The following is a 26,001-nucleotide window of genomic DNA, read 5'->3' as shown; positions in this document are numbered from 1 at the left end:
CATTTTTATCTTTTTGCATTATTAAAAAAATTCAATCTAAAGAAACCTAATCTTCTTGAATAAGTTGAAGTGGTAAATTAGTCGTGACTTGAGATTAGAACTTGTTCGTTTTTCATTAAAAATCTTGAAGCAACCTAATCTCACACGAACACGTGTCCCGAAGCTACTCGTGCAAAACAAAAAAATGATAAGGTTATCAACACCAAAGCATAACGATAGATATAGTTTAGCCCTTGGAACACATGATTGGTCTTATGAGTAGTATAGCTCTTTCATATCCAAACTCCAAGTTCAAAAGAGTCATAAAATGAATATAAAATTTCAGTGAATCGAATCCTCCAGCGCTCTAAAATGTCTTTTCTACCTACTCCCTTCTAAATACCCTGCTTGGGGACATTGTTTCCGACTATACTTACGGGTCTTTGCGCGTTTACATCAGTCCTCCAATAATAATAATAATAATAATAATAATAATAAAAATAAAATAAAAAAATATAAATAAATAAATAAATAAAAATATTATTAAGTTAATCTGTGACCTTTGGGATTCGAACAAGTAGACTCCGAGGGGTGTTTTACACCTAATAGCCTAAAGCTGAATAGTTTGGGACTGATTGAGTTGAAAATTCGTTACACGGGTTCCATAGAAAGTCATGAACTTAATAATAACAAATAAAGCTAATATGTGGCCTTTGAGGTTCGGGCAAGTAAACCCGAGGGATCTCTTTAAATCTAGCACACTAAGGTCATCTGATTTGGATGTGTTGGTTGGAAGCCCGTTACACGGATTTCAAAGGAAGCCATGAGCTTTATTTGCAGAAAAATATAATTAGATAGTTTGTATATATTTATGTTTATAGTTTAATTGAATAATGTGTTTGAAAAATGTTTGGTTGTAAACATTGAGACTGACTGTAAACTACTTTGACTGGTGTAAGTGGTTTGAAACAGGTAACCAATCTGGGTAAATAATAGGGAATTTTTAGAAAATATTTTTTTAGAAAAAGATTGTTGTTAGTCAACAAATAGCTGGAGTCGGTCATTGTCATGATTTGAAAAATGAAAATGAGCATATTTTGCATCACATGTTTTCACGAGAGTAAGACCATAATTTGTTCCATTGCTAACCCAATACCTGTAAAAGTGAACAAGTGTTGTAATTTTTGATTTTGTTGAGTTGTGTTAGGGAATGGCTAAAAACCTTGTTTTACATGTTATATATCTTTATGGGGTTAATGTCAAATTATCTCAAGGCCCGATAGGTACACCTTCGACTTAATGACATAATGAGGTTAATTGGATTGAATATGTTTGCTTTGTTTTATTTATTGCATTAATGTCAAAAAAAAAAACTTTTTGTACATATGTTATTTTCATTAGTTCTTCTTTTATTGCATGCATGCATTCTTAATTCCATTTAGTCCTTTTCGTTCCTTCCATTCTTTTCATCTTAGTTTCTTTTTAGTCGCCTATCGTCTTCTCTAGGTTGATTCTCAATTTTGTTCTTTCTTGAGGACAAGAAAGGTCTAAGCTTGGGGAGGTTGCTCTTAGATTGTATTGAAAAACCGCATTAAGTTTTGTACAAGCTTCCCAACAATGTTCATTTCTTCTCATACGCTCGGAAGTGTGAAAACATGTGATATATGTTTTACAATAAGAAAACTTATTGCTTGTTACCAATTATTAACTCAATAGAACGATTAGGTGCCGTAAAAGTTAATTAACTGCACAAAAATTCAATTCATGAAAGTGGCCAATCAAACACAAATCAAATTCAAGGATTCTAGTTTAAACAAAAACATAATCACTAGAATAGAATCACAAATCAAACATCAAATCATATGCTTCAAGTCAAGCAATCAACATGTTTTGAACAAGAACTAGAAACTAGGGTTTCTTAGCCACACATGGCTAAGAACAAATCAAACAAGAATAAAGATGGAATTGGGATGTTTAATCCTTACAAAAATGAAATCCAAATGTTTGCAATGATTAAGTCTTCTCAAAAGCTCCAAGAATTCTCCCAAAATTGCCCTAATCGCCAGAAACTACTCCCAAAACCGTTCCACCCTTCAAAATGACGTCTCCTGCTCTTTTATTAAAGTTCACGTGACATGCCATGAGGCCATGCGTTTTTAGCATGGCCATGCCATCACACTATGTTTTCCGCACATGAGATCTTTGGGATTACACTCTGATATTATTTTATGATAATATGTTTTGATTACCGACAATTTGGTTTGACATGAGGTATTATTATGAATGTTTTTATACTGATGGTTTTATGTAATAACTTATTTAAAAATGAAATTTTTGGCCTTAAATTTTGGGATGTTACAAGATTTGAAATGAAGTATACTATTCTCTCCCTTAATTATAGCAAAACAACTTTTCAACCCCTACAACTCTGCAAAGTGAATCTTGTTTTCTATAATTAATATTGCTAACTTGCAATACTTGAAATAATAATCATGCTCGCACTAACACGGTGATTATTACCATACAAGCATAACACTTATGCTCCCACTAGCTTTGACATATATCTAGAAAACATCTGAACTTTTAGAAAACAATGTTTATTGAATTCCTTAAGTTCATATTTCTAAATATCTGATGCTTTGATAAGCCTTTATCTAAGCTTCTTAAACTCATACACCTTTGCCTTAGAAAGCTCACATGTGTGTCTAAACAACTTCAGAGCTTATGTTACTAAGTCCCAAATGTTCAGACTAATTGCCAAATCTCACAATTCGAACTATGAAGAGAGATGTCGTAATCATAATCGAATTTGAGAATATAATTTTCACAATTGCAATCTTCTTAAAATCTCTCTTAGTGAAAGCATTTCCTTACAATAATTTTCATGAAGGAGGGAAACCTTATGACACTTAGATTTTAAAGTGTATGTGTTCCTATCCATGTGAATTTGTCATAAAAACAATCATAAGACAATGTTTGTGACAAATCCAACTCATACATATTGAACTTGTTCGATCTTGATTTCTCGCCTTATGGCAGCATGAATGCCCACCATTGCTTCCAGGTTGTTAAGCAGCTCACCTTTACCTTATCAATGTACTTTCCATTGATCAGGGTGTCTTGCCTTTATGCAATCCAATTGAGAACTCATAGAACTCATATTGCATAGTTGACTTAATCTGGAATGGCACAGAAACAAAATTATGTCAACACGATAGGTCGCCAACCTCAAGTCGTGTGCTAGTGATTAACTATCGGTTTATTCTTGATTAGTTCAAGACAATTGAGACTCCCACTGACTTCTTGACATATATGATTATCTTTGTCAAGGAACTTTTATTGACAAAACAAATATTCAAGAGTTAGTGCGACATCCTATCAAGACTAAAACTTATCTCAATTGGTTCTTGTTGGTCTTTGTCTTCTGCAAGACATCACAACTTACCAATTTCAAATGTGCAGGAATAAGAAGACTTTTTCCAATTCCACATTTGTTGAGTGTTATAAACCTACTAAAGACGTGTCACTCAATTCACAATCTTGGAGTATGACTCTAAGATTCGATATTGGAACGAAGTATGATTGACTTCTTGATTTAACCATTTCCACAATTCCCGATTCCTCTTCTTAGACATACAAATGTACTAAGACTCACTTAGAGGATCAATTGAGATATGGTTCTTAATCATTAAGACTTATCATAAAACACAATAAAAAGTACTCTCCTTGATGGGTTTTGGTCCTAAGAACATCCTATGTGCTCATACAAACCCTAATGCTTGGATCTAGGTTTCTCTATTGTACATGCAAGTTATCCAAGACTATAAACCCTAATTCTAGCATACAAATAATCATATTAACATAAGAATAGGTTTAAGATGTTACCTTGATTGTTATGTAGCAATAACAATCCCAAATCTCCTTGTATTGACTTTGGAAGGCTTAGAGTCACAAGTGTCACTCCTCTAATGGTTCACAAACACCATAAGCAAGAGGATGAAGAGGAGAGATGATGGAGGCTGCCCAAAACGTGTTCTAACCCTAGCAAGAAGCTTAGCCACGTTTTTGGTCCTTAAGGGATCTATATATAGTGAGGCAATTAGGGTTATCTAACAAGGAAACCCTAATTTGGATGCTTAAGCCCTAAGCAACCCCTGGAGCCCTTTCCTTAAGCCCTTGGACGATTTCATATGGGCTTCCCCCATAGAATTCGTCCACCTTATACTATAAGGCAATCCATGGCCCAAATTGCAATTATCTTATAATTACAATTCCAGTCCCTTAAGTTTAATTAATCTCTTTTAGTCACAAAACTAATTACCAATTAATTATTGACTAATATTAATTAAACAATATGATTTCTCCTTTAATATATTATTCTCATAATATATTAATAAATAATATTTAATCCTTTATCTCCATAATTCATCCTATCAAGTTGCTTTGGTGAAGGCAACCCAAAAGGACCATGCACCATCGGGTCAAGTACATACCAAAATAGTTATGGACTTAGACACTAATCCAACACTCCTTTCTTCTTAGAATAGAGAAACTTTTATCTTTCTGCCTACTTGATTCTTCTTATTCGTTCTGCTATTTATTGAAAACTTTTCAATCAACTCAAAATTATATTTAATCTTATAAGTATAACCATATTTACTAAACTCTAGTAAATCATGACGAAAATCTTTATCACTCTTGTGGTGGACTTGATCAACACACAACCTACTGTACTTGATCTCCTAGTCCTTTCACTCGACACTTTGTCAAAGAATTAGTCTAATTTCCAAATATGAAGTTTCTCATTCATCACACAACCAAGTTGTATGATTCCAAGTTTCTGTCCAATTGAAACTTGGGCGAAGAGAAACTCTCCTTATTTGGTAAATTCTCGACATTTCCACAAAATAACCTAATTAAGAATCAAATCCATTATCGCTAATAACAATTTAAACATCAATTTTTCATACACACCATTGCAAGGATAAATAAATAAGATAAAATCAAAATTTATTTTATTGCGGAAAATTTGTCCTTACAATGCAGTTCAACTGAAAACTATGCCATTACATATTTATTAGAAATCTATTCTAACTCCAAGTAGTAGCTCAAGAATCCAATCTTCAAGCAATGCGATCGAAATCCATTTCTTCACGATCAAATTCAGCTCACTTCTTCCCTTAAGGTTCCTCTCTTTTCTTCGATCCAACAAAAACATCAAAATGTAATTTTATTACATATTGTATTAAGAATCTATAATAGGAACTTAAAAGAGATAGATAGTGGATTTCATACATGAAGAAGAGTCATAACACTAGACTCTCCCATCTCTTAGATCTTTCAGGTAGACAGGGCAGCTTCGTCTTTAATGCCCCTTCTCTTGGAAATAAAAGCAAATGGACTCTTTTGGCACAAAACATGGGACAATCTCATACTTAGTCCTTTCTGGACTTCCAATGTTGCCAGTGTCCATTGAAGTTTGGGAGTTTGATTCGCCATACAAATTTGCTTGACCAGCATGCCAAATCATTGTTGATTCAGCAGCTATAAGCAAATAGGTCAAATTGACGAGGGTCACGTCGTGGTCCATCATATAGTACTCTCTAACGAACTCACTATATGATTCAGGAAGTGACTGAAGAACCCATTCAACAACCAACTCACCTAAAATCTTGACACCCAACATCCTTAACCTATCAATGTGTGACTTCATTTCTAAGACGTGTGCACACACAAGTTTCCCATCTTCGTGTTTACTTGCCAAAAGGGTTTGAGTGAGCTTGAACTTTTCAAGCTTTGAACTTGTGGGTTAGGGAGAATAATTCGAGGAGGTGGAGGAAGTGAAGCATGATCTCTGGTTCCTCGATGATATCGTGGAATATCATCTCCATTTGGAAAACTTGGTCCATGGGATTTGGAAAGACCATTATTAGATTCAGACATCTACAAAATGAGAGAAATTCAAGTCAAGTTGATTAGAATCCTTGATGTAACACCCAAATGAAACATCAATGCTAGGATCTAACACAATACTCTACAACCTAGAAAAGGGATGCCGTAATCTAGTTGTAGAATATTTGAAGGTAGGTAAATGACGATTTACCAATTTCCACCATGAAAAATAAAAAAGAAATTTAAGTTTTAAATGAATTGAAACTCTTAGATCTTTTGAGATTCATTGAACTTTTCAATGGCATGTTTAATCTCGATTATGCCCTTCATCTGTGACTGGGATGCCGAGGATCACACATAAGGTGTGAATAACTATACGAATCTACATGGTGCACTCAATGTCATGCTCACCTAATCAATGTGCCGGTTAACCACACACGCTCCATTGATCTATGACAGACATCGAATCACCCTTCGTAACCAATGTCAATCTCAATTAGTGTGTCGGTTAACCACACACGCTCCACTAATATTTCGACAAGGGTACAAAGTGTAATTCCATGGATTAGCATACAATTTCACATTTTTGCCTAAAGTAACTATGATTTGGGAATTTGTAAAAGCATGTAGTTACTTTGTACTTCATTATACTTATAATGGAAGGTTTATGTCCTATCCTACCCATTCGACTAACGACCCTCCACTAGTCAAGAGTGCGGTGGGTAAGAGTGGATACCCATTCAATCGCCATTTTATAGGAAATTTCCTTAAACACCCCTTATATACCAGCTTCGTGAATGAGGCCTACTAACAGTAAGATTGACTCTTTACTTATATATATATATATATATATATATATATATATATATATATATATATATATATAGTATATGATGTATTTTACACTTTTAAAATACTAGGTGGTTTTATTAACTTTCTCTTTTAATTAACTTAACAAAACCATGTGGATGTAATTTGAACTTTTCAAAATACTAGGGTTTTAGAATTTAAATATTACATAATTAAACTATTAATCAAAATTTTTAAATTCCAAAACTTAAGGGCAAGTTTTGAAACATTTCAAAACATTAGGGTTTAACTATTTAAATTTCAAAAACAAAACTTTTTAAGTTCAAATTTAAACTATAAAACTTATAGGGAGAAAATTGAAACTTTTTTCAAGAACATTCTAGATCAACAATTCAAATAAGACAATTATCTAATTTTGACTTAGTCAAATTTCTTGCAGGATAATTCATCAAATAACTCAAATAATTAAACATTATCTTATAAGGTAACAAATATTTAATTAAATGGTAATTATCTACTATTTTGGTAAGGATAATGTTAGGAGTGTCAAACCCAACAAATAATAGGAGTACAACAGACTCCAATTACACTGCTTTAATGCACTAAAAAGTAGTACAAGACAAGCAAGGTCGAACCACAGAGACACGAGACAAAAGTCTATACCTTTTTGCACAAGGTACTTTGATCACAGATGGGGGTTTTGTTTGCAAAAGTCAAATAATAAAAGAAATAACAATCTACTTTAAAAACATGCACAAAATAAAACAGATTTGTAAACAATTTGTAAAAGTGTTTCCAGTTCTAATTCTCAATGTTGTTGTTTAACTTGATTATGACTTGATGTAATTTATGATTGCTATTCTAAGTTGGTACTGAAAGGGATTAACACGCTCTAACACCTCTCGCTTGCCAAATTATCTAACCAAAACACATTCTTTGATTAGACCTAGCTTTACTAATTCAACCTAAACACGCACTTAGATTGTATTGAAAAACTGCATTAAGTTTTGTACAAGCTTCCCAACAATGTTCATTTCTTCTCATACGCCCGGAAGTGTGAAAACATGTGATATATGTTTTACAATAAGAAAACTTATTGCTTGTTACCAATTATTAATTTAATAGAACGATTAGGTGCCCTAAAAGTTAATTAACTGCACAAAAATTTAATTAATGAAAGTGGCCAATCAAACATAAATCAAATTTAAGGGTTCTAGTTTAAACAAAAACATAATCACTAGAATAGAATCACAAATCAAACATCAAATCATATGCTTCAAGTCAAGCAATCAACATGTTTTGAACAAGAACTAGAAACTAGGGTTTCTTAGCCACACATGGCTAAGAACAAATCAAACAAGAATAAAGATGGAATTAAAATGTTTAATGCTTACTAAAATGAAATAAAAAATGTTTGCAATAATTAGGTCTTCTCAAAAGCTTTGAGAAATCTCCCAAAATTGCCCTAGATCGCCCAAACTGCTCCCAAAAACCGTTCTCCCTTTCAAAATGGCGTCTCCTCCTGTTTTAATTAATGTTCACGTGCATGCCATGAGGCCATGAGTTTTTGGCATGGCCATGCCTTTTGCCCATGTGTTTTTGGCATGGCCATTTGTCTTGACCATGTGTTTTTGGCATGGCCCATGCTTTTTGCTAAAATTCCAAAACGTCTTCACTGTTGACTCCATCTTCAATCTAGCTTCACCACGAGTCATGTTGCTCAAATATGAGATGATAAAGGACAAACACACCCCGTATCAGTGTGACAAGAACCACATTTGAAACATAGTCCTTTGCTATGTTGATAACGCAACAATGACTCGGGTTATGTCTTCATGCTTTCCTCCATGGAATGACCGGTTCATCTTCTCTGCATGCTCCAAAGCTCCAAGAATCCAAGCTCCATGCATCCAAGCTCCACGTTCCATGCTCCATAATGCATGTAAAATAAATCAAAAATAGTGAAGTACCAGACATTCTTAATGAAATATGCAATTGCCCTAATAATCAACTAAATGCAAGAATTATGAAGTAGAATGCTATAAAAAGACGGAAATAAACATGCAAAATAGGTGCATAAAATGCACCTATCAGATATTCACCCAAAATCAATAAAAATTGGATTTTATTAATTAAAAACGTTTATGGTAAGTATCCCAAGTCAAAACAGCAAGACAATCGCCAAAAAAACGCTGCCAGACCCTTGGACTTGCCGAGTCAAAGACTGGACTCGTCGAGTTCATCTACTAACTCGCCGAGTCAGTCAACCAGAAGGTGCAAAAAACATTTTTTTTTTCAGCCAATAAACTATCAAATAAGCATCAATTCATCAACAAACAGCCCTAGGCTCTGATACCACTGATGGGTTTTGAGCAATACATCATTCCTATGGTGTACATGCAAACCCTAATAGCTTTGGATATAGTTTGTCTAATGAACATGCAATTGATAATCCAAATCCATAAACCCTAGATCTAATAACTATAACTAAAATTAGGGTTTAGATCTTACCTTTGATTGTAATATAGCAATAACAATCAATCCTTGGCTTCAGAAAGCTTAGTGCCTCAAGTGTTGCACCTCTAATGGAGTCACAAACACCACTAAGCAACTTGGATGAAGAGGGAGGAGAGAGGAGGCACCAAAAACGACTGGAAACCCTAAAGGAAGTATTCACCATATTTTTGGGGCCATAAGGGTTCCTTATATATGCTTACTATCAGGGTTTACAGCTAGGAAACCATAATCTGACTGCTTAAGCCCTAAGCAGCCCATGGACTCCCTCTTTAGAAGCCTTGGACGATTTCTAATGGGTTTCCCCATAGAATTCGTCCACTCCAACTTCTATAATGTCCATTAGCCCATCTATGTAATTATCTTATAATTACACAATAAGTCCCTTAAGTTTAATTAATCTCTTTTAGCCACAAAATTAATTCTTAATTAATTATTGACTGATATTAATTAAATAATATGATTTCTCCTTTAATATATTATTATCATAATATATTAATAAATCATAATTAAACCTTTCTCTCTTTAATTCATCCTACATATTGCTATGGTGAAGGCAACCCAAAAGGATCATGCTCATAATCGGGTCAAGTACATACCAAAATAGTTATGGAGTTAGACAATAATCCAACAAGAGTTTATACCCATACCTTCAACTTTAAGATCATGTGCAATGACTTGAATTTCATCCACTTGTTTGAGGACAGATTTGGTATCCACCATCTTGAAATCCATGAACTTTCCAATCATGAATTTCTTGGAACATGCCACTTCTGTTTTGTATTTCTTTTCCAGTGATTCCATATCTCTCTTGTAGTAGGAATGGTAGAGTAGATATCATAAAGGGAATCATCCAAGGCATTTAGAATATAATTTCTGCAATTATATTAATTTGTGTTCTAAGTTTCCATAATCCTTTGGTGTCTTGCAATTGGGCTGCAGTGGGTGGTGTTATTCCTTCTGCAGTGGTTACACCAGTGGGAGGAGAGGGGGAATCATCAGTGAGAACATTGGAAACATGAAGAGTTGTTAGATAAAACAACATCTTCTGTTGCCATCTTCGAAAATCTGAGCCTTTGAATTTCTCAGTCTTTTCCACATGTGTTTAGATGATGGATTTTTGATTCATTCTTCACTTTAAATTTTCTGTCTTAGATTGTTATGACAGAAGTATACAATCAACAAAACCAATAAGAATAAAACAAACGAAATTCAAATATATATAATATACAATAATCAATTTACAGAAAACATACTTGTATGATGATTACACAGGAAATATAATTACGAAATTGTATAGATTGAGGTATGCTTTGCAGTGTCCTCAGACAAAAATTTCCCTGGTAGGGATGTATCAAGATGATACAACAATCAATCCAAGAAGTGATCTTGGATCTGATGAAATTTCTATGTTCCCTTCATCTTCAGGAAGAACGAACTTGAAAGAGAATTTTGTGGTGTAAAAATGATTTTTGTAACCCCTCACAGATGAATGAAAACAAGTATTTATAGGTATTAGTTATGACAGTTGGAAACTGTCAAAACCGAAAATAACTGTCAAAACCTGTCATTCAGTAATTACGAATTTAATAAAAATAAAGAATAAAAATTAATGTCGTAATTAAAAATTATTTAATTAATCAGGAAGACCCCAAGAGCCCCAATGCCCAAGGCCCATCTTTTGACCACTAAATATTCTTTTGATATTAACATATTTTGAGTCCAATTAGGCTAGTCCAACTCCATATTCCAAACCCAATATGCTTAAGCCATTACTTGATCAATTTGATTAAATGAGTGAGACAAGACATATAAGGTGAGAGAAAGTTTTCTCATCTACCAATGTGAGATAAGTCCCACATTGTAATTTTTGTAAAGCAAAGTAGAACATCATTTCCCCTTTAATGTTATGGTTGAGGTAACATATGAATTTGGTGTTATAACATGACCTATACTTAATGCTCTAATAGTTATTATATAGATTATTTTCGGGGTTATTTTATAAAAAATCATCAAAATTTGGTTAGACTATACAAAGTTTGGTTAGACGAAATGCTCTAATAGTCCCATATCTGTCGCATCAAATTGGAGGTATGTGATAGTGTGATACAACAAAAAAAAACCAATATCTTCTACTTACATGTCTTAAGCTACCTTCTTTTAAATCATTTTTCAAATCGGGCTCATTTGAGTTTTCTTTGACAAATTCTGAATATTAATACTATACAAAGTTCATCTTCAGGTAAAATTTATAAGACTATTAAGTGTAGGCAATAACTACAGGGGCGTTTTTGCGCGTTATGACAACACAACCATCGCTTACTTCATTGTTTTTGTGCGTTATAGACCTACTGGTTGCTTCGCGTTACCACCTCAATTTTTTTTACCGTCATTTCCTTCTTTTCCACTAAAAACGCCAGCCCACACCAACCTGCCTAACAAAATATAAATTTTAAAGGTGTTTTATGCCGATTTTGATATATTTAGGAGTACGTGTTTCAATAAAATACGACAGTGGCTATTTTCTGTGGGCTAGCCTACAAACAAACCACGGGCCACTGATAGTATTCCTATTTTAAGCGTTAAAGAATCGTCTACGAGTTTCAGAAATAATTGGATAACTTGCTGTGGGACAGATCCCGGGAATCGATATGGCTCCGAAAGACGAAATTGATGGAATGAAGTTCGAGCAGAGACATGGAAAGGAGCGCGTTAGAGTCGGTAGAGTCTGGAGATCCGGAAAAGATGGCCGCCACTTCTTCGTGGAATGGAACGTCAGCATCAGTCTCCTCTCTGATTGTATTCCTGCCTACGTTCGCGCGGATAATTCCGATATCGTTGCAACTGATACCATGAAAAACACTGTAACTTGTTTACTTCCCTACTGTTTCCTTTTAGATGTTACAGTAGTAACTAATGGATGATTTGATCTATTTAATTTACCCTTGTTACGCTATGATTCGAGCTCTCGATCTAGCTTTTAGCGGTTAAGTTTTTTTTTTTTTTTTTTTTTTTTTTTTTTTTTTTTTTTGGGTTTTTAAGTTCGAGTCGACGACAATTGAACTCTATAGAGATGAAGCTGGTATAGGGCATAGAAACCTTTGGCCACTTCAGGGTTCATCCAAAACTTCTTTAGCTGCAAGTGACCTGACCTCTTACATTAAGGCTAAATGGATTCCAATACCCAATCCTGTGACCTTTGGCCACTCTGCCCAAAACATCCAGAAACGTCAAAACAGCGTTAAAATCCTCAAATTAAGGCTAAATGGATTCCAATACCCAATCTGTGAGGACATGGATTTTGCTAGGGGAGCATCCGATCCATATGCGATCTTGATAAACAGAATTAGATTAAGGCGTGATCTGGGTTGTTGTCCTGGAATCACTATGGGTATAATTTTGATAGCAGGGTAACTATCTTTCTGATCCCCAAAACCTCTCAAACTAAACACAAATGGATCCTAATATTCTTGCATCTCCTTTTCTAAATGTTTATCTTGCAAAATCATATTATTTCCCACTATTCTTACTCTGCTTTCTACATTCACACCGTTGCATGGAATTTGAAGCTCCTATTGGCTGATGGAATTGCAGGTATATGTGAAGGCAAAGGAGTGTTCAGAAAAGGTTTCTGTGGAGGAATTTGCAATTCTACTTGCCAAACACTTCACATCATTTTATCCACAGGTAAATTTATATGGTAGTAAGATCCCTCATACTCAATTGTTAGTGATTCTTACAAAAATGTTGATAATTTTGGTTTTGGTCCACATTATTTCTTTATATTTATCATCATTGAGGGTAATTTAGATTTGATTAATAGTCAAAACATTTTCATCATAGTGTTGAGTGTCGAACTTGCTTTTCTTTTGGACAAGAGCAGTATTAGAAATTGGGGATGTGTAGATATATATCTAAGGGAATGGTCATTTGATAACTTATAAATTAAAACTTGTTTTGCATTATATCATTTATTTCTAATTAGCCACTCATAATAACTCTTGGTTCTTGTGAAAATCCATATTGTAGGTTACCACTGCAATCATCAAGATAGTTGAAAAGCCATGGGAGCGTATCAGCATATCCGGTCAACCCCATGACCATGGTTTTAAACTTGGATCCGAGAGACATACAACCCAAGTTATTCTCACCAAAAATGGGACTTTGCAGTTAACTTCTGGTGTTGACGGGTTGGCATTGCTGAAGACAACAAAAGTAACCTACTTCCTACTTTCTCCCTCAAATCATCCAGACTTATTTCTGTGTAATTTATGTAAAATTAATGTCTAAATTACAGTCAGGTTTTGAGGGGTTCATACGTGACCACAACACAATACTCCCCGAAACACCAGAGAGGATGCTTGCTACTGAAGTCTCTGCATCATGGAGGTAATGTTTGGTATATGATCATGATGGAATCAGAGAAGGAATGGAATTGGAATGGTTCATTCCATTCTTCTAGTTTGTTACATTTTCTTTTTCTTAGCAAGGGGTGTTGTTTTTTTTTCTTTTGATTCCAGATACCATTTCGAATCTCTACAAAGTATTGGCAAGGGCCCACTTGGGTTCACTGAAAAATACCTTGATGTGAAGAAGGTTTTAGTGGACACTTTCTTTGGTCCTCCTAAACAGGGGGTGTACAGCCCATCTGTTCAAGCCACTCTTTATGACATGGCAAAAGCTGTTCTTGCCAGGTCACCCCTTCTCTCTCTCTCTCTAAGTATATATATATATATATATATATATATATATATATATATATATATATATATATAATTTATTACATGGCTGAATGCTGATAGGTTTATTATTTAAATATCAGGTTTCCAGATGTCTCGTCAGTTCAGTTGAAAATGCCAAACATCCATTTTCTGCCGGTTAATTTATCAAGCAAAGTCAATCCAGTCATTGTAAAGGTATATTTGGTGTTCATTTGTTGGTGATTTTAGTTGAAGTTGAATGTTTTATGGTTATTAAGTATTATGATTTTTTGTTGATGTGTTTTTGTTTTGACAGTTTGAAGATGATGTGTACCTACCAACAGATGAGCCACATGGATCAATTGAAGCAAGCTTGAGCCGCATTCGGTCTAAAATGTAGAAGTTTGATGGCGACTTACTTGGTCTTTTTCATTTTTCTATTACCTTATCTTGAAAGATGGGATGCTGTTAAAAAAGTATGATGTGTAAATTATGTGTACTTAATGATAATAATAATAATCAATTTCTAACAATGCATGCAATTCTGTCACCATTTTTCTGTCAATCTTTTTTCGTGTGTCCTTTGAATAAAGGGCGATACTTCCATATTTTCATATGTATGAGTTCGAAAAAAAAAGCTTTGTTAATTGTAACCATGGTATAAAGTACGCATTATAGACTTTGGCAGTTTCTTTGGAAGGTTTCTAACATTTTAATAAAAATCTTCAAAATTGTGATGTGATTCAAGCATTAAGTAAGTTTTTAGGAAAATTTTTATTGTATCATGTAGGATTATTTGGATTGTAATTTTTGTTAAGATACACAAGTCGGTAAAGATGAGGTGTTTGCAAAAGAAATAAGCCGAATATCACAACGTGTGAAGATATTAGCATGAATAATCTTCATATTCTTATAAAAATAACAAACAAATCAACTATATCTGCGTATGTACGTGTATATTTTAGGATAATGTACAAATTGTTTATTAAATGTGTTAGACAGTTTCCAAATATGTCATCCAACTCTAGAGACATAGGGTATACAACTTTAAGTTAACGCCATTTATAACAAATTTTGCCAATGAGTTATTTTTTGAGTTTTGGATACCAAAAATGAAGTGGAAGGCGATAGTATTGATTTGAAAATTAAATATACCTTTTTAGATATTTTTTATAGTCAAATAGTCTGTTTTATATCTCTGTCGTTCGTTTCTTTCACACACAAGTTCTAAAAGAGAATTCACGCATCTGCATCTTCCAATTGCAACACAATGACACACTCTCTCTCTTTCTGCACACATACGGATACAAACATTTATATGCAGATGCAGTCTGATTTGTGTTCAAAATCTGAGTTTCATCACCAGTCATGAATTCCAATAATTCACAAAATCGCAATCCCCGGATTTCAATAATGAAATCCTCCTGTTTCTTCTCAATTTTAGTCATCGTCCTTGCAATTTCAGTCTCATTCATCATCCCCCAAACAAATTATGTAAAAACTCAATACCTAAATCCAACTATCTCGCCACTTCTTTCGCATATTTTGAGAATTCTTGGGTTCAATCGCACAATTCTAAACCCTAGTAAATCTGCGTCAACAAGCCCTAATCTGCTTCCTAATCACTGTTTGCTATGGATGGCTCCATTCTTTTCTGGTGGCGGTTATTGTTCTGAAGCTTGGTCTTATATATTAGCGCTCAATCGGTACAGCAAAACCAGTAACTTCAGATTGAGTATCGCTCCACACGGGGATAGCGATAATTTTCAATTTTGGGAGGGTTTGCCTGTAGAGATGCAAAAATTAGCTTCTGAGCTCTACCAAACTCAATGTAGACCAGAGGAGTCGATTGCAATTTGTCACAGTGAGCCTGGTGCTTGGAGTCCGCCATTGTTTCAAACAACACCTTGTCCACCACCAAACAGCAGGTTTACTATTGGCCGAACAATGTTTGAAACCGATAGGGTGAACCCCGAGCATGTAAAGCGATGCAATTCCATGGATATGGTGTGGGTTCCTACTGAATTTCATGTGTCTTCTTTTGTAAATAGTGGCGTCGATCCATCAAAAGTCGTGAAAGTTGTACAGGCCATAGATACAGAATTCTTTGATCCAATCAAATACACCCCATTGGATCTTTCAGCTTTAGGGAATTTGGTACTCGGTTCAAGTTCAGAACAATTGAATCCTAGAAATCCATTTGTGTTCTTGAGTGTGTTCAAATGGGAGTACAGAAAAGGTTGGGATGTTTTACTACAATCTTACCTTAAAGAATTCGATTCTTCTGATGGGGTTAACTTATACCTGTTAACAAACCCTTACCATTCTGATAGAAATTTCGGGAACAAGATTCTGGAATTCATACACGATTCCAAATTGGAAAAACCCATAAACGGTTGGGCTCCAGTTTATGTGATTGATTCTCACATAGCCCAAGTTGAGTTTCCAAGACTTTATAAAGCAGCGAATGCTTTTATCTTGCCATCTAGAGGTGAAGGGTGGGGAAGGCCAATTGTTGAAGCCATGGCTATGTCTCTACCAGTGATTGCCACAAACTGGTCAGGGCCAACAGAGTATTTGACCAAAGTCAACAGCTACCCACTCTCTATTGATAGAAATAGAATGAGTGAAGTTACTAATGGGCCATTTAAAGGCCATTTATGGGCAGAGCCTTCTGTTGATAACCTAATGTTTTTAATGAGGCATGTAATGAGCAATCCAGAAGAAGCCAAGAGTAAAGGTGAGAAAGCCAGACAAGATATGATCAACAAATTCTCCCCTGAGATTGTTGCAAATATAGTTTTTGATCAAATACAAGGAATTCTTGAAAAACTAGACTAACATCTTTTACATCAATTGGAAGAGAGTACATTTTATTTGTTAGCATCAAGCCAATCAAGAATACCCTTTTCTGTTTCAGTAAGTTCTTTCTTCTGTCTCAATGTGCCTTCTTCAAAAGCAAAGTAGTCCTTGTAATTGCGCTTGTAATAGCTGTCTAGTCTCTGCAATAGAAACAATAAAAAAAAAGCATCACAAATAGCCACCTGAGATTTCTTAAATGAGTCGAAAAACCAACATCATTTTTCTTTTTACCTCCTTATCATTCTTGGTTTTGTTTTCCTCTGATTTCTTCAAGTACTCTGAGTAGAAGGCATCATAATTATTGTTAATTTTGGTAACTTGTTTAAACATACATGTTTTTATAAAGGAGACATACTTTGAAGAAGTTCAGTCTTTGAGTCATTAACAGCAGCCAAAGTTGCAAGCAGGATTGCTCTTCTTCCTTCTCCTAGTCCATTACTGTCTGTAATCCTTGTTGTGCGTCTGAATCTTGAACCTTTGACTTTTTCTCGACTGTTTTCAGCAGCTTGAATGGATGAAGCCAATGTAGTAATGTAAGCTCTTATTGCCATTACAAGTTATTTCTTTACCTTATCCTCCTCTCATTTCAAAAGTTCCTCTCTCTGTGAATATATTATAATCAGTAGCTTCTCTCTCTCTCTCTCTCTCTCTCTCTCTCTCTCTCTCTCTCTCTTTTCTTGGCCACTAGTTATATTTACTATGGATATGATGATGGTGACTAGGAAATTTGGCTGCTTATGAACTTGTGACGTCATGAATCCTAATCTTGAATATCTGAAAGTTTATGTGAGAGGTCAGAATTACTACTTTGATATTTATATACACAAATTTAACATGAGTTTTTTAAGACTAACCTTCAAGTTCCCTATCATGAGTCTTTGATGCTAACCCGGCATACATACACATACCGAAAGAAAAAGGGCTGCACTTAATGCATAGTCATTAGTGACATTCACGTGTTTATAAAGACTTAAATAGAAAAGACCCCACGCTCATAAAACCATTAATCAATGGTTAGCAAAATTTAATAAAGATTATTGGACAAGTTATAAGGTAACCATAATAAAATTCTTCTTTTAAAAAAATTAATATAATTTATTTCTTATTTTACTTACACCTTCATCTATTTCTTTCTGATATATGCATGCTTATATATATCCTTAAAACTATACCTTCATCACATATAAATTCTTATTATGCATTATGTATTTATAAAATTATAATAACCTACTTGGGTCACCAATAATTTTAGCTCACTTTTTAATGTTGTTATTCAAGTCCTTAGGAAGCCTTCTGGTAATTTAAGATCATCCACAATATATGAAGTTTTTGGAAGTGATTATAGCAAAAAGAAAGTGAGAATTGAAAATGAAAGCAAATGGAGGAGCTTTTCCAAAGTTTTTTTTTTTTTTTTTTTTTTTTTTTTTTTTTTTTTTTTTTTTTTATTTAACAAACTCTTGGTATGAGTTTTTTCAGATGATTTGGCGGGCCCATCAGTTTCCAATCAAGACATCGCAACCATTTCTTGAAGTGATAATTCTAGTAAATAAGATTTATTCCACATTTGATGTCTGGTGCTCATATATTATTCATATCCATTCGTTATACATTACATTATACTAAATTACAGAATTCAAGTAATAATATGTTAGTTTACGAAATTATAATATAGATAAACTATATACCATTAACCTTCAGGCCTGTCATATTTGATATTAACTTCTCCTTGTCGAATGTTCGTTAATCGTTATTGTTCTTCCTATTTTAACCTCCACAATTAGTTCACTTTTGCCCTTTGCTGAAACAACAAGAAAACACACACACACGCACACACACACAATTTTAGAGCTATAAATTGGCAAATAAAGATTTAATAATGTTATTACCTATATTCGAAATCATATTGACGGGATTTTAACTTACAATAGAGCTAATGTGAAGATACATGTGTTCCCCTGTTCCTATGTTAAAAATAGTTTTGGGCTGCTCAGTGGGCTTTATTCTCATTTGTGATTTTTATTATTATTTTGACCCAATAAATAAATACATTCCTATGTTAAAAATAGTTTTGGGCTGCTCATTGGGCTTTATTCTCATTTGTGATTTTTATTATTATGTTGACGCAATAAATAAATAATGAGTTTTTAATTTCATTTGTGATTTTTATTATTATTTTGACCCAATAAATAAATAATGAGTTTTTAATTTCATCTCCAATATATTAAACTCATATAATTTTATAAGTTTAATGGATTGTCTCTTTCACTTATTATATAATTTTATATATTAAATTCTACACTCCATTAAACTCTATATAATTTAATGGATTGCCACGTCATATATTATGTTTATTTATTATTATTTTGTAAATAATTACTTGGCATGAAATTAAAATTTAAAACTACAATTGAAAATGAGAGTAATTAAAACTTATAAATTATAAATTGAAACATAAAATACTATTATACACACGTGTGTGTATGTGTGGAGAGAGAGAGAGAGAGAGAGAGAGAGAGAGAGAGAGAGAGAGAGAGAGAGAGAGAGAATTCTTTTGAAACGACAAATAAGATATATATATATATATATATATATATATATATATATATATATATATATATATATTAAAAGGCCATGGTTAGCAAGAAGTTGAAAGCATGACAAAAGTACAAAACATATGGAGGAACAAAAGGAAGAGGAAATTAACAATCAAGATGAATAAAAGACGAACAACTCCACTCGACCCAACTTCCACACTTGCAAGAATTTTGGTGACTACACCACAAGTAGGAAATCGAAATAATATTATCGACCACCTTTAGAGGATTCACCACAATATTCTTGAAGACATTGTCATTCCCGATCAACCATATGTTCCACAGAGTGCAAAATAAGATAGTATTAATGATCTTTTTTTTCTATCACCACCCACGTTCGCCAAGCCAAGGAACTCTGAGATATTAGTGAATCTTTGAGCTGAAATTTTACACCAGTTAAGAATCCATTGATGTATTGGTTGGATGAGTCACAACGAAGCATGCGATGACCTGCTGTTTCATGAGCTTTATTACATAAGGAGCACACCAGGTTGATGTTTCGAACACCTCTCTTACTCAGGGACACAACCACCAGAATGCAATCTAATGATGCTCTCCATATAAAGCACTTGACTTTTAATGGAACCATTTTTGACCAACAAACACCATGTCCTTTAAAGGAAGTAATTATAGAATCAATGCGACGCTTCATGCAATTAACCTTGTATTCTCCATTTTTTGTCAGATTGCAACGAAAACCATAGCCAGAAGTTACTATGGAAGTATCTAGATCACTAATATCCGTATACAATTGTAATAATTCTTGCAATTCAAAAGAGGTAGAAGGTTCATGGTTCCAGTGCCACAAGAAACCATTGATAGACATGCGATTTGAAAGGAAACAACCTTTGGTCGACTCCAGATTGTACAAATGAGGAATTTTTTTTTTCTGAAATGGAATTAATCTGCACCAAGAATCTTTCCAAAACAAAATCTTCACATTGGAACCAGGAACTAGTTGAAAGAGCTGATGGTAATAAATTCCAATTTTCCGCAGTGCTATGACAACCTTCTGAATATTACACCACACTGTATTTGAGGTCTTTCTAGCTATATATGTTACAGGTTTTCGAATTACGTTATGAATGCAATTGATGACACTTTTCCAAAGGCCGTCTTTTTCATTCATTAATCACCACCACTACTTGGTCAATAATGCCAAGTTTTGTGCTTTTAAGGTAGACACTCCCAAACCTCCACCGACAATTGAAGATGTGATTTTTGGCCAGGATACCTAGTGTATCTTATTTATCTATTCGCTGCCACCCCATAGAAAATTACCTTGATTTGTTCTAGAGAGTCGATTACACCTTGAGGAGCTTTGAAGAGCGACATATAATATGTGGGTAAACTGTTTAAGACAAACTTGATTAGGGTAATTCGGCCACCAAAAGATAGTAACTTTGCCTTCCAATCTGATAATCTGGATCTGAATTTATCAACAATTGGTTTCCAATGTTTTTTCAAGCCCATATTTGCACCAAAAGGAACCCCCAAGTATGTGAATGGGAAGGTACCTATCGTACATCCCAAGACTCTCGCCATGTATTGTAGATCAAAAGTTGGGATACCCGCTTCAAATAATCGTGATTTCATAAAATTGACTTTGAGACCTGAAACAATATGACAACATTTCAAAATTGGTGAGAGGTTCTTGATACTAGCTCGATCCCAATTCCGAACAAAAATTACATCATAGTTGTAAAACAAATGGGATAAGGAGGGACCGTTCCCGGGAAGCTTCAAACCATGGATTAGAGATTTATCGCATGCATTTTTGATGGCACGATTTAGCCCTTCCATAGCTATGATAAAGAGGAATGGGGAAAGTGGGTCACTTTGACGGACTCCTTTTGTTATTGAAAATTCTTCAGCGATGACCTGTTAACCATAATAAAGGCCTTAACAAATGAAAGGCATCCCATAATCCAACGTCTCCATCTCGAATCGAAGTTCATTTAACTTATAACATAATCTAGATACTTCCAATTAATGGAATCAAATGCCTTTTCAAAGTCAATCTTGAAAAGGAAAATCTGTTTTTTTGAGTTTCTTGGCCAGGAAAAGACTTCATTCATTATTAGGGGGACATCAAGTATAATATGCCCTTCAATATATGCGAATTGTACCTCCTCCACCACATAACCGACCACGTGCTTCAATCGCCATGCAAGTATTTTGGTGATGATTTTATACATGCATCCGATAAGGATTATGGGAAGATAATCATCAAGATCGAGAGGATAAGAAACTTTTGGTATTAATGTGATGAAAGAGGGACCAAATCTTTCAAAGTGCTTGATGAATCTAACTATATCCTCTTTCATAATCTCCCATTTGGTTTTGATGAGCTTGAAAGAGAATCCATTGGGACCGGACAAATTATATCCACTGCCACACCACACAACTGATTTGACCTCTTTCATGGAGATTGGGGACTCCGATAATGAATTCTGATCCATGGTTAATCATTTAAAGCTTGAACTTAGGAATTTTGGTCTCTCGGGTCAGTTTTCATGAAATTTGTCTGAATAGAACTTATGTACTTCCGATTTTATTGCCCTAGGACTGTAGACCCACTCCCCGTTTATTGTTAATCCATGAATTCTATTCTTCCTATTTTAATTTTTAAGTGAACCGTGAAAAAAAATTTGGAGTTCTCATCACCATCACTATAATCGATTTGATCTTCGCCCTTTGTTGTAAATAGAGATTTGTATTTCTTTCAAGATCCAAGATTTTCGCTTTTCTTTCTCTCCAAGAAGCTTTTTCCACCCCTAGTAAGTTCTGTTGTTTCATCTTTCCTCTCTAATTCGTCAACCATGGAATTCATCCAAGCAACAAACCCGACCACCTTATGGAGTTCAAAAGTCTTCTATTTAATAAGAGTATTTTTAACATGCTTCAACTTAGCTAATAAGAACTTGTCCTTGGAGCCAAACCCAATGAATGATTCCCATGTACCATTAAAAAACTCATGGAATGAGGTCATGTCCAGCCAAGAATTGTAGAAACGAAAAGGAGAAGGACCAAAGTCCACGTGTGAAGCTGTAAGGATCAGTGGGGAATAATCTGAATGCTCCATGGGTAGAGCCAAAACAGTGAATAAGGGTTGTGTCCCGATGAAATTTGGACACACCAAAAATCTGAAAATCTTACTGAGTTTGAAACCATCTTCCTAAAGAAAAGTGTACTTACGACCTCCCATCAGAAACTCCTGAAGATCTGCTTGAGCAATAAAGTTGTTGAAGTCAGCAACCGAATACTTGCAAAATTGAGTTGAACTTGTTTTCCTTACAGAGTTGAAGTCACCAAAGAATACCCAAATTCCATTTGTATTATGTCTTGTTGAACGTTGATCTTGTAGAGTTCAATGAAGATTGAACTCCCCATTCTATTGAATGCCAAGTCATCAACCACAATAGGGATGGCGGAAACGTCCGGGGGTGGCGGACTTCATGTATAGTATCACAACAACGAGTATAATAGTGCTCAAAGTAAATACAACCAATCATAAATATAATCAGAAAAGAATTACATGGTTTCAAGTATTACATATTTCAATGATTGACCACGACATGATATAAAAATAGTTGTTCAACGCCGTAGCGTTCCATCCTCAAAAGCTTGTGGTTACTTGGTTTCGTTGACTTCCTGAGAATACAAGTAGTTTTGAAAGAGTGTCAACAATTAAGTTGGTGAGTTCATAAGCTTTTTAGATAAAGAGTTTGGAAACCGTTCTTTGTAATGTGTTGTGTGTTACCAAGAAAAATCCAATATTTTCCTTATAAAAGTTATGTGGTCCTAAATACCAAGACCGAGAATAAACAAGTATTTGCCATACTTAAAGATATAAAAGTGGTTTTAAGTCGGCATAAAACCCTTTTTAATTTGAGAAAAATCCCGTAATGAATGATGTGTAGTCTTAAATACCAAGACCGAAAGTGTACAGTAATATCCGTACTTATTGATATAACCAGTGATTTTAAATCGACATAAAACCCCTTTTGATTTATAAAAATCCCCGTAAACTTTATCTGTTGTTAACTCCCTATATGAGTCGCTATAACCATACTATGACTGAATGAACCTGCCAAGACGTTTCTCAGGCGTCGAAAAATGTTATGACACTTGTCACCCGTAGACCTGCAGGTCCCACTATAGCTAGCAACAAGGTGTGGGGTGTCAAACCCAATATAGATCTATACACAACTATCACGTTCTCCTTACAAGAGACTCTGGTTATAACTACCAGGAATTTTAACCCGTACTCTAGGAGTACTGTGAAAAATGTCTCACAATTTAAGTTAACAAGTTTACGTGTGGTGTGCGTGAGTGTGAAACCTTTTTTTGTGGGAATAAAACCTTCTGAAACGTGTTTGTTGTGTTAATGGAAACATAAACCATACCTATTATAGTTTATCAAAACGTTTAAATATAATAGTTACAACTTTGTTTACTATGGTTAACTACCGTATTTATGAAGGTAAAAAAAAACCCTTTTGTTTACCGATATGTATATATATCTTTTACTAAAGTGAAATAACATACAATATAACAACTAATTAATTACCATACTTATGAAGGTAAAATTTTATTTGTTTTCTGATGTATGCCAATACACCAAGACGAAATGACATGTAATGTAAAAACATATATTCACATAACGATACACACCTTGCTCAGCAAGTTACAAGGTGCAAATGAAGTTGATAGCATTTTTCTAGTGTTAACATTTCTATTACTATTCTTAGAAAATTTATAGAAAAATCATCAAAGGTCCAAATCAGAATCCGTAAATTCTGAGAGTTTGGGAAATGAGTCTAGTCTGTTCATAAATTTTATTATGATTTTTAATGACCTCCAACTTTTGTGAAAAAGTCCATAATCACAGACTGGTCCGGATTTGCTCTTGAAATGATAGGCTGTTTTGTAAAAATCACCATAAATCGTAGAAAAATTGTGTGGAGATGTGCAAGTAGTCATTTTAAAGCTAAGAACCGGAACTACTTGCACCTAAAACAGTTTTGAAAACCAAAATGTTTAAGTTGCCCAAAACTGTCCGTGAATGGAGTTGAACTTTTTTGATGAAGGTTGTTAAATGAGTTTAGTTGTGTTCTTGGTGTTTTAACTTGTATTCCCCCCCCCCCCCTCTTAAAACTTAAGAAAAACATGAAAATATAGGGGTATGAACTCACCTTGAGTGATTTCAGTAGATGGATGATGGAGAAAGGTAGTGTTCTACTCAAGAACACTAAGGAGATGTCTTGAAGGTTCGAAGATCTAACACTAATGTAATGGAATTTGTGTAAGCAATCTATGATTTGAGTAAAAGGAAATGTAATAATCATAAGGAGGATGATGATACTTACCAAATGAAGGAGAAAAGCTGGAAAAATTCCTTGGAAATCTCGAATTTGTGTGAGAGAATTTGAGAGAAAGTGGTGTTTGATTTTTGGTGGAAATGAGTGAAGTGAATGAAATGAAGAGAGAGAGAGAGAGAGAGAGAGAGAGGGAGTTGTTCCAGCTCTAAAACGTGAGTATGAGTGGGAAAAGTACCCTTGAATGACCTGGTATGGTGGTGAGGGGTGTGGGTTAGTCATGGAGTGGGTATAGGGGTGGTTGCTTATGTTATACACTAAGGTAAAGTCAACACTCCACCTCAAATATTCACCCACTAGATTTTATTCTTGAATAAATATTTCCATAAAAATATGTTGAATTTATGAATATATGGGACCTTATATGTCAAAATATAAGTTTGGGTGAAAATCCCGCTTTAAAATGATGAAAAACGGGCTTAAAACGGAGTCGGGGTCGAAAACCGAGTGAAAAATGGGGAAATTTGAAGTCAGGGCCTGGTCTCGGATCTCAGCAGTCTTAGAACCGGAAGGAGGCCTTGGTCGCTAAAGTGGATCCGAAAGGGAAGGGACTGCGGTCCGAGGAGGGTCCGAAGCGAGGGTCCGGTGCGGTGCTCAGCTGCGGTCTTTAGCAGTTCCAGTCTTATGGCTGCGGTTCTTTAAGAGGCCTTCAGATTTGGTGGCTGCGGCTAGATGGCTGCGGCTAGATGTAGACTTCGGCCTTGCTTCTTGGGACCTCGGCTCAAGGAGGGTTTGGTCCCTATTGAGAGACTTCGGCCCTAAAAGGCTATTTTCCAGGGTATCGCCCCGTTTCGAATGGTTTTTCACCAAGTCAAATGTCGGGATGCTCCAAATGATTAAAATAAATCAAAGGAGGTTTTGAGAGAGATTTGGGAGAGATTTCACTTTCTTGAAGAGATTTCTCATATAAAGAGAGATTTGGGAGAGATTTCACATTCTTGGATAGATTTCTCATACAAAGAGAGATTTGGGAGAGATTTCATATTCTTGGAGAGATTTCTCATACAACGAGAGATTTGGGAGAGATTTCACATTCTTGGAGAGATTTCTCATACAAGGAGAGATTTGGGAGAGATTTCACATTCTTGGAGAGATTTCTCATACAAAGAGAGATTTCGGAGAGATGTCACATTCTTGGAGAGATTTCTCATACAAATAGAGATTCAGGAAAGATTTCACATTCTTGGAGAGATTTCTCATACAAAGAGAGATTTGGGAGAGATCACACATTCTTGGAGAGATTTCTCATACAAAGAGAGATTTGGGAGA

At 34.7% G+C, this 26,001-nt stretch overlaps 3 protein-coding genes across 3 annotated transcripts; 2 read left to right on the top strand and 1 right to left on the bottom strand.

The window, feature by feature from the left end:
• Window positions 1-11,738: 11,738 nt before the first annotated feature.
• On the top strand, window positions 11,739-14,428 carry LOC145088122 (uricase / urate oxidase / nodulin 35). The gene is made up of 7 exons (XM_079026338.1): window positions 11,739-12,059; window positions 12,790-12,882; window positions 13,225-13,410; window positions 13,493-13,584; window positions 13,716-13,889; window positions 14,018-14,111; window positions 14,212-14,428. Exons 1-7 carry the CDS (start codon window positions 11,847-11,849, stop codon window positions 14,293-14,295), a joined length of 936 nt encoding a protein of 311 aa, XP_078882464.1. The 5' UTR covers window positions 11,739-11,846; the 3' UTR covers window positions 14,296-14,428.
• A 654-nt stretch (window positions 14,429-15,082) lies between these two features.
• Window positions 15,083-18,610, top strand: LOC145088120 (UDP-Glycosyltransferase superfamily protein). Its single transcript, XM_079026336.1, has 2 exons — window positions 15,083-16,635; window positions 18,234-18,610. The coding sequence occupies exons 1-2, from the start codon at window positions 15,264-15,266 to the stop codon at window positions 18,284-18,286; spliced, it is 1,425 nt and encodes a 474-aa protein (XP_078882462.1). The 5' UTR covers window positions 15,083-15,263; the 3' UTR covers window positions 18,287-18,610.
• Window positions 16,657-17,308, bottom strand: LOC145088121 (photosystem I reaction center subunit N). The gene is made up of 3 exons (XM_079026337.1): window positions 17,113-17,308; window positions 16,989-17,035; window positions 16,657-16,897 (listed from the first exon to the last, which is right to left on the bottom strand). Exons 1-3 carry the CDS (start codon window positions 17,306-17,308, stop codon window positions 16,769-16,771), a joined length of 372 nt encoding a protein of 123 aa, XP_078882463.1. The 3' UTR covers window positions 16,657-16,768.
• Window positions 18,611-26,001: the final 7,391 nt, after the last annotated feature.

This window comes from Lactuca serriola, chromosome 2 (assembly GCF_051521515.1).
Source record: "Lactuca serriola cultivar US96UC23 chromosome 2, Lser_US96UC23_V15, whole genome shotgun sequence".
In the NCBI taxonomy this organism is placed as follows: domain Eukaryota; kingdom Viridiplantae; phylum Streptophyta; class Magnoliopsida; order Asterales; family Asteraceae; genus Lactuca; species Lactuca serriola.
Note: the sequence above shows the minus strand (reverse complement) of the source record. Positions and strands in the feature narration are given on the sequence as shown.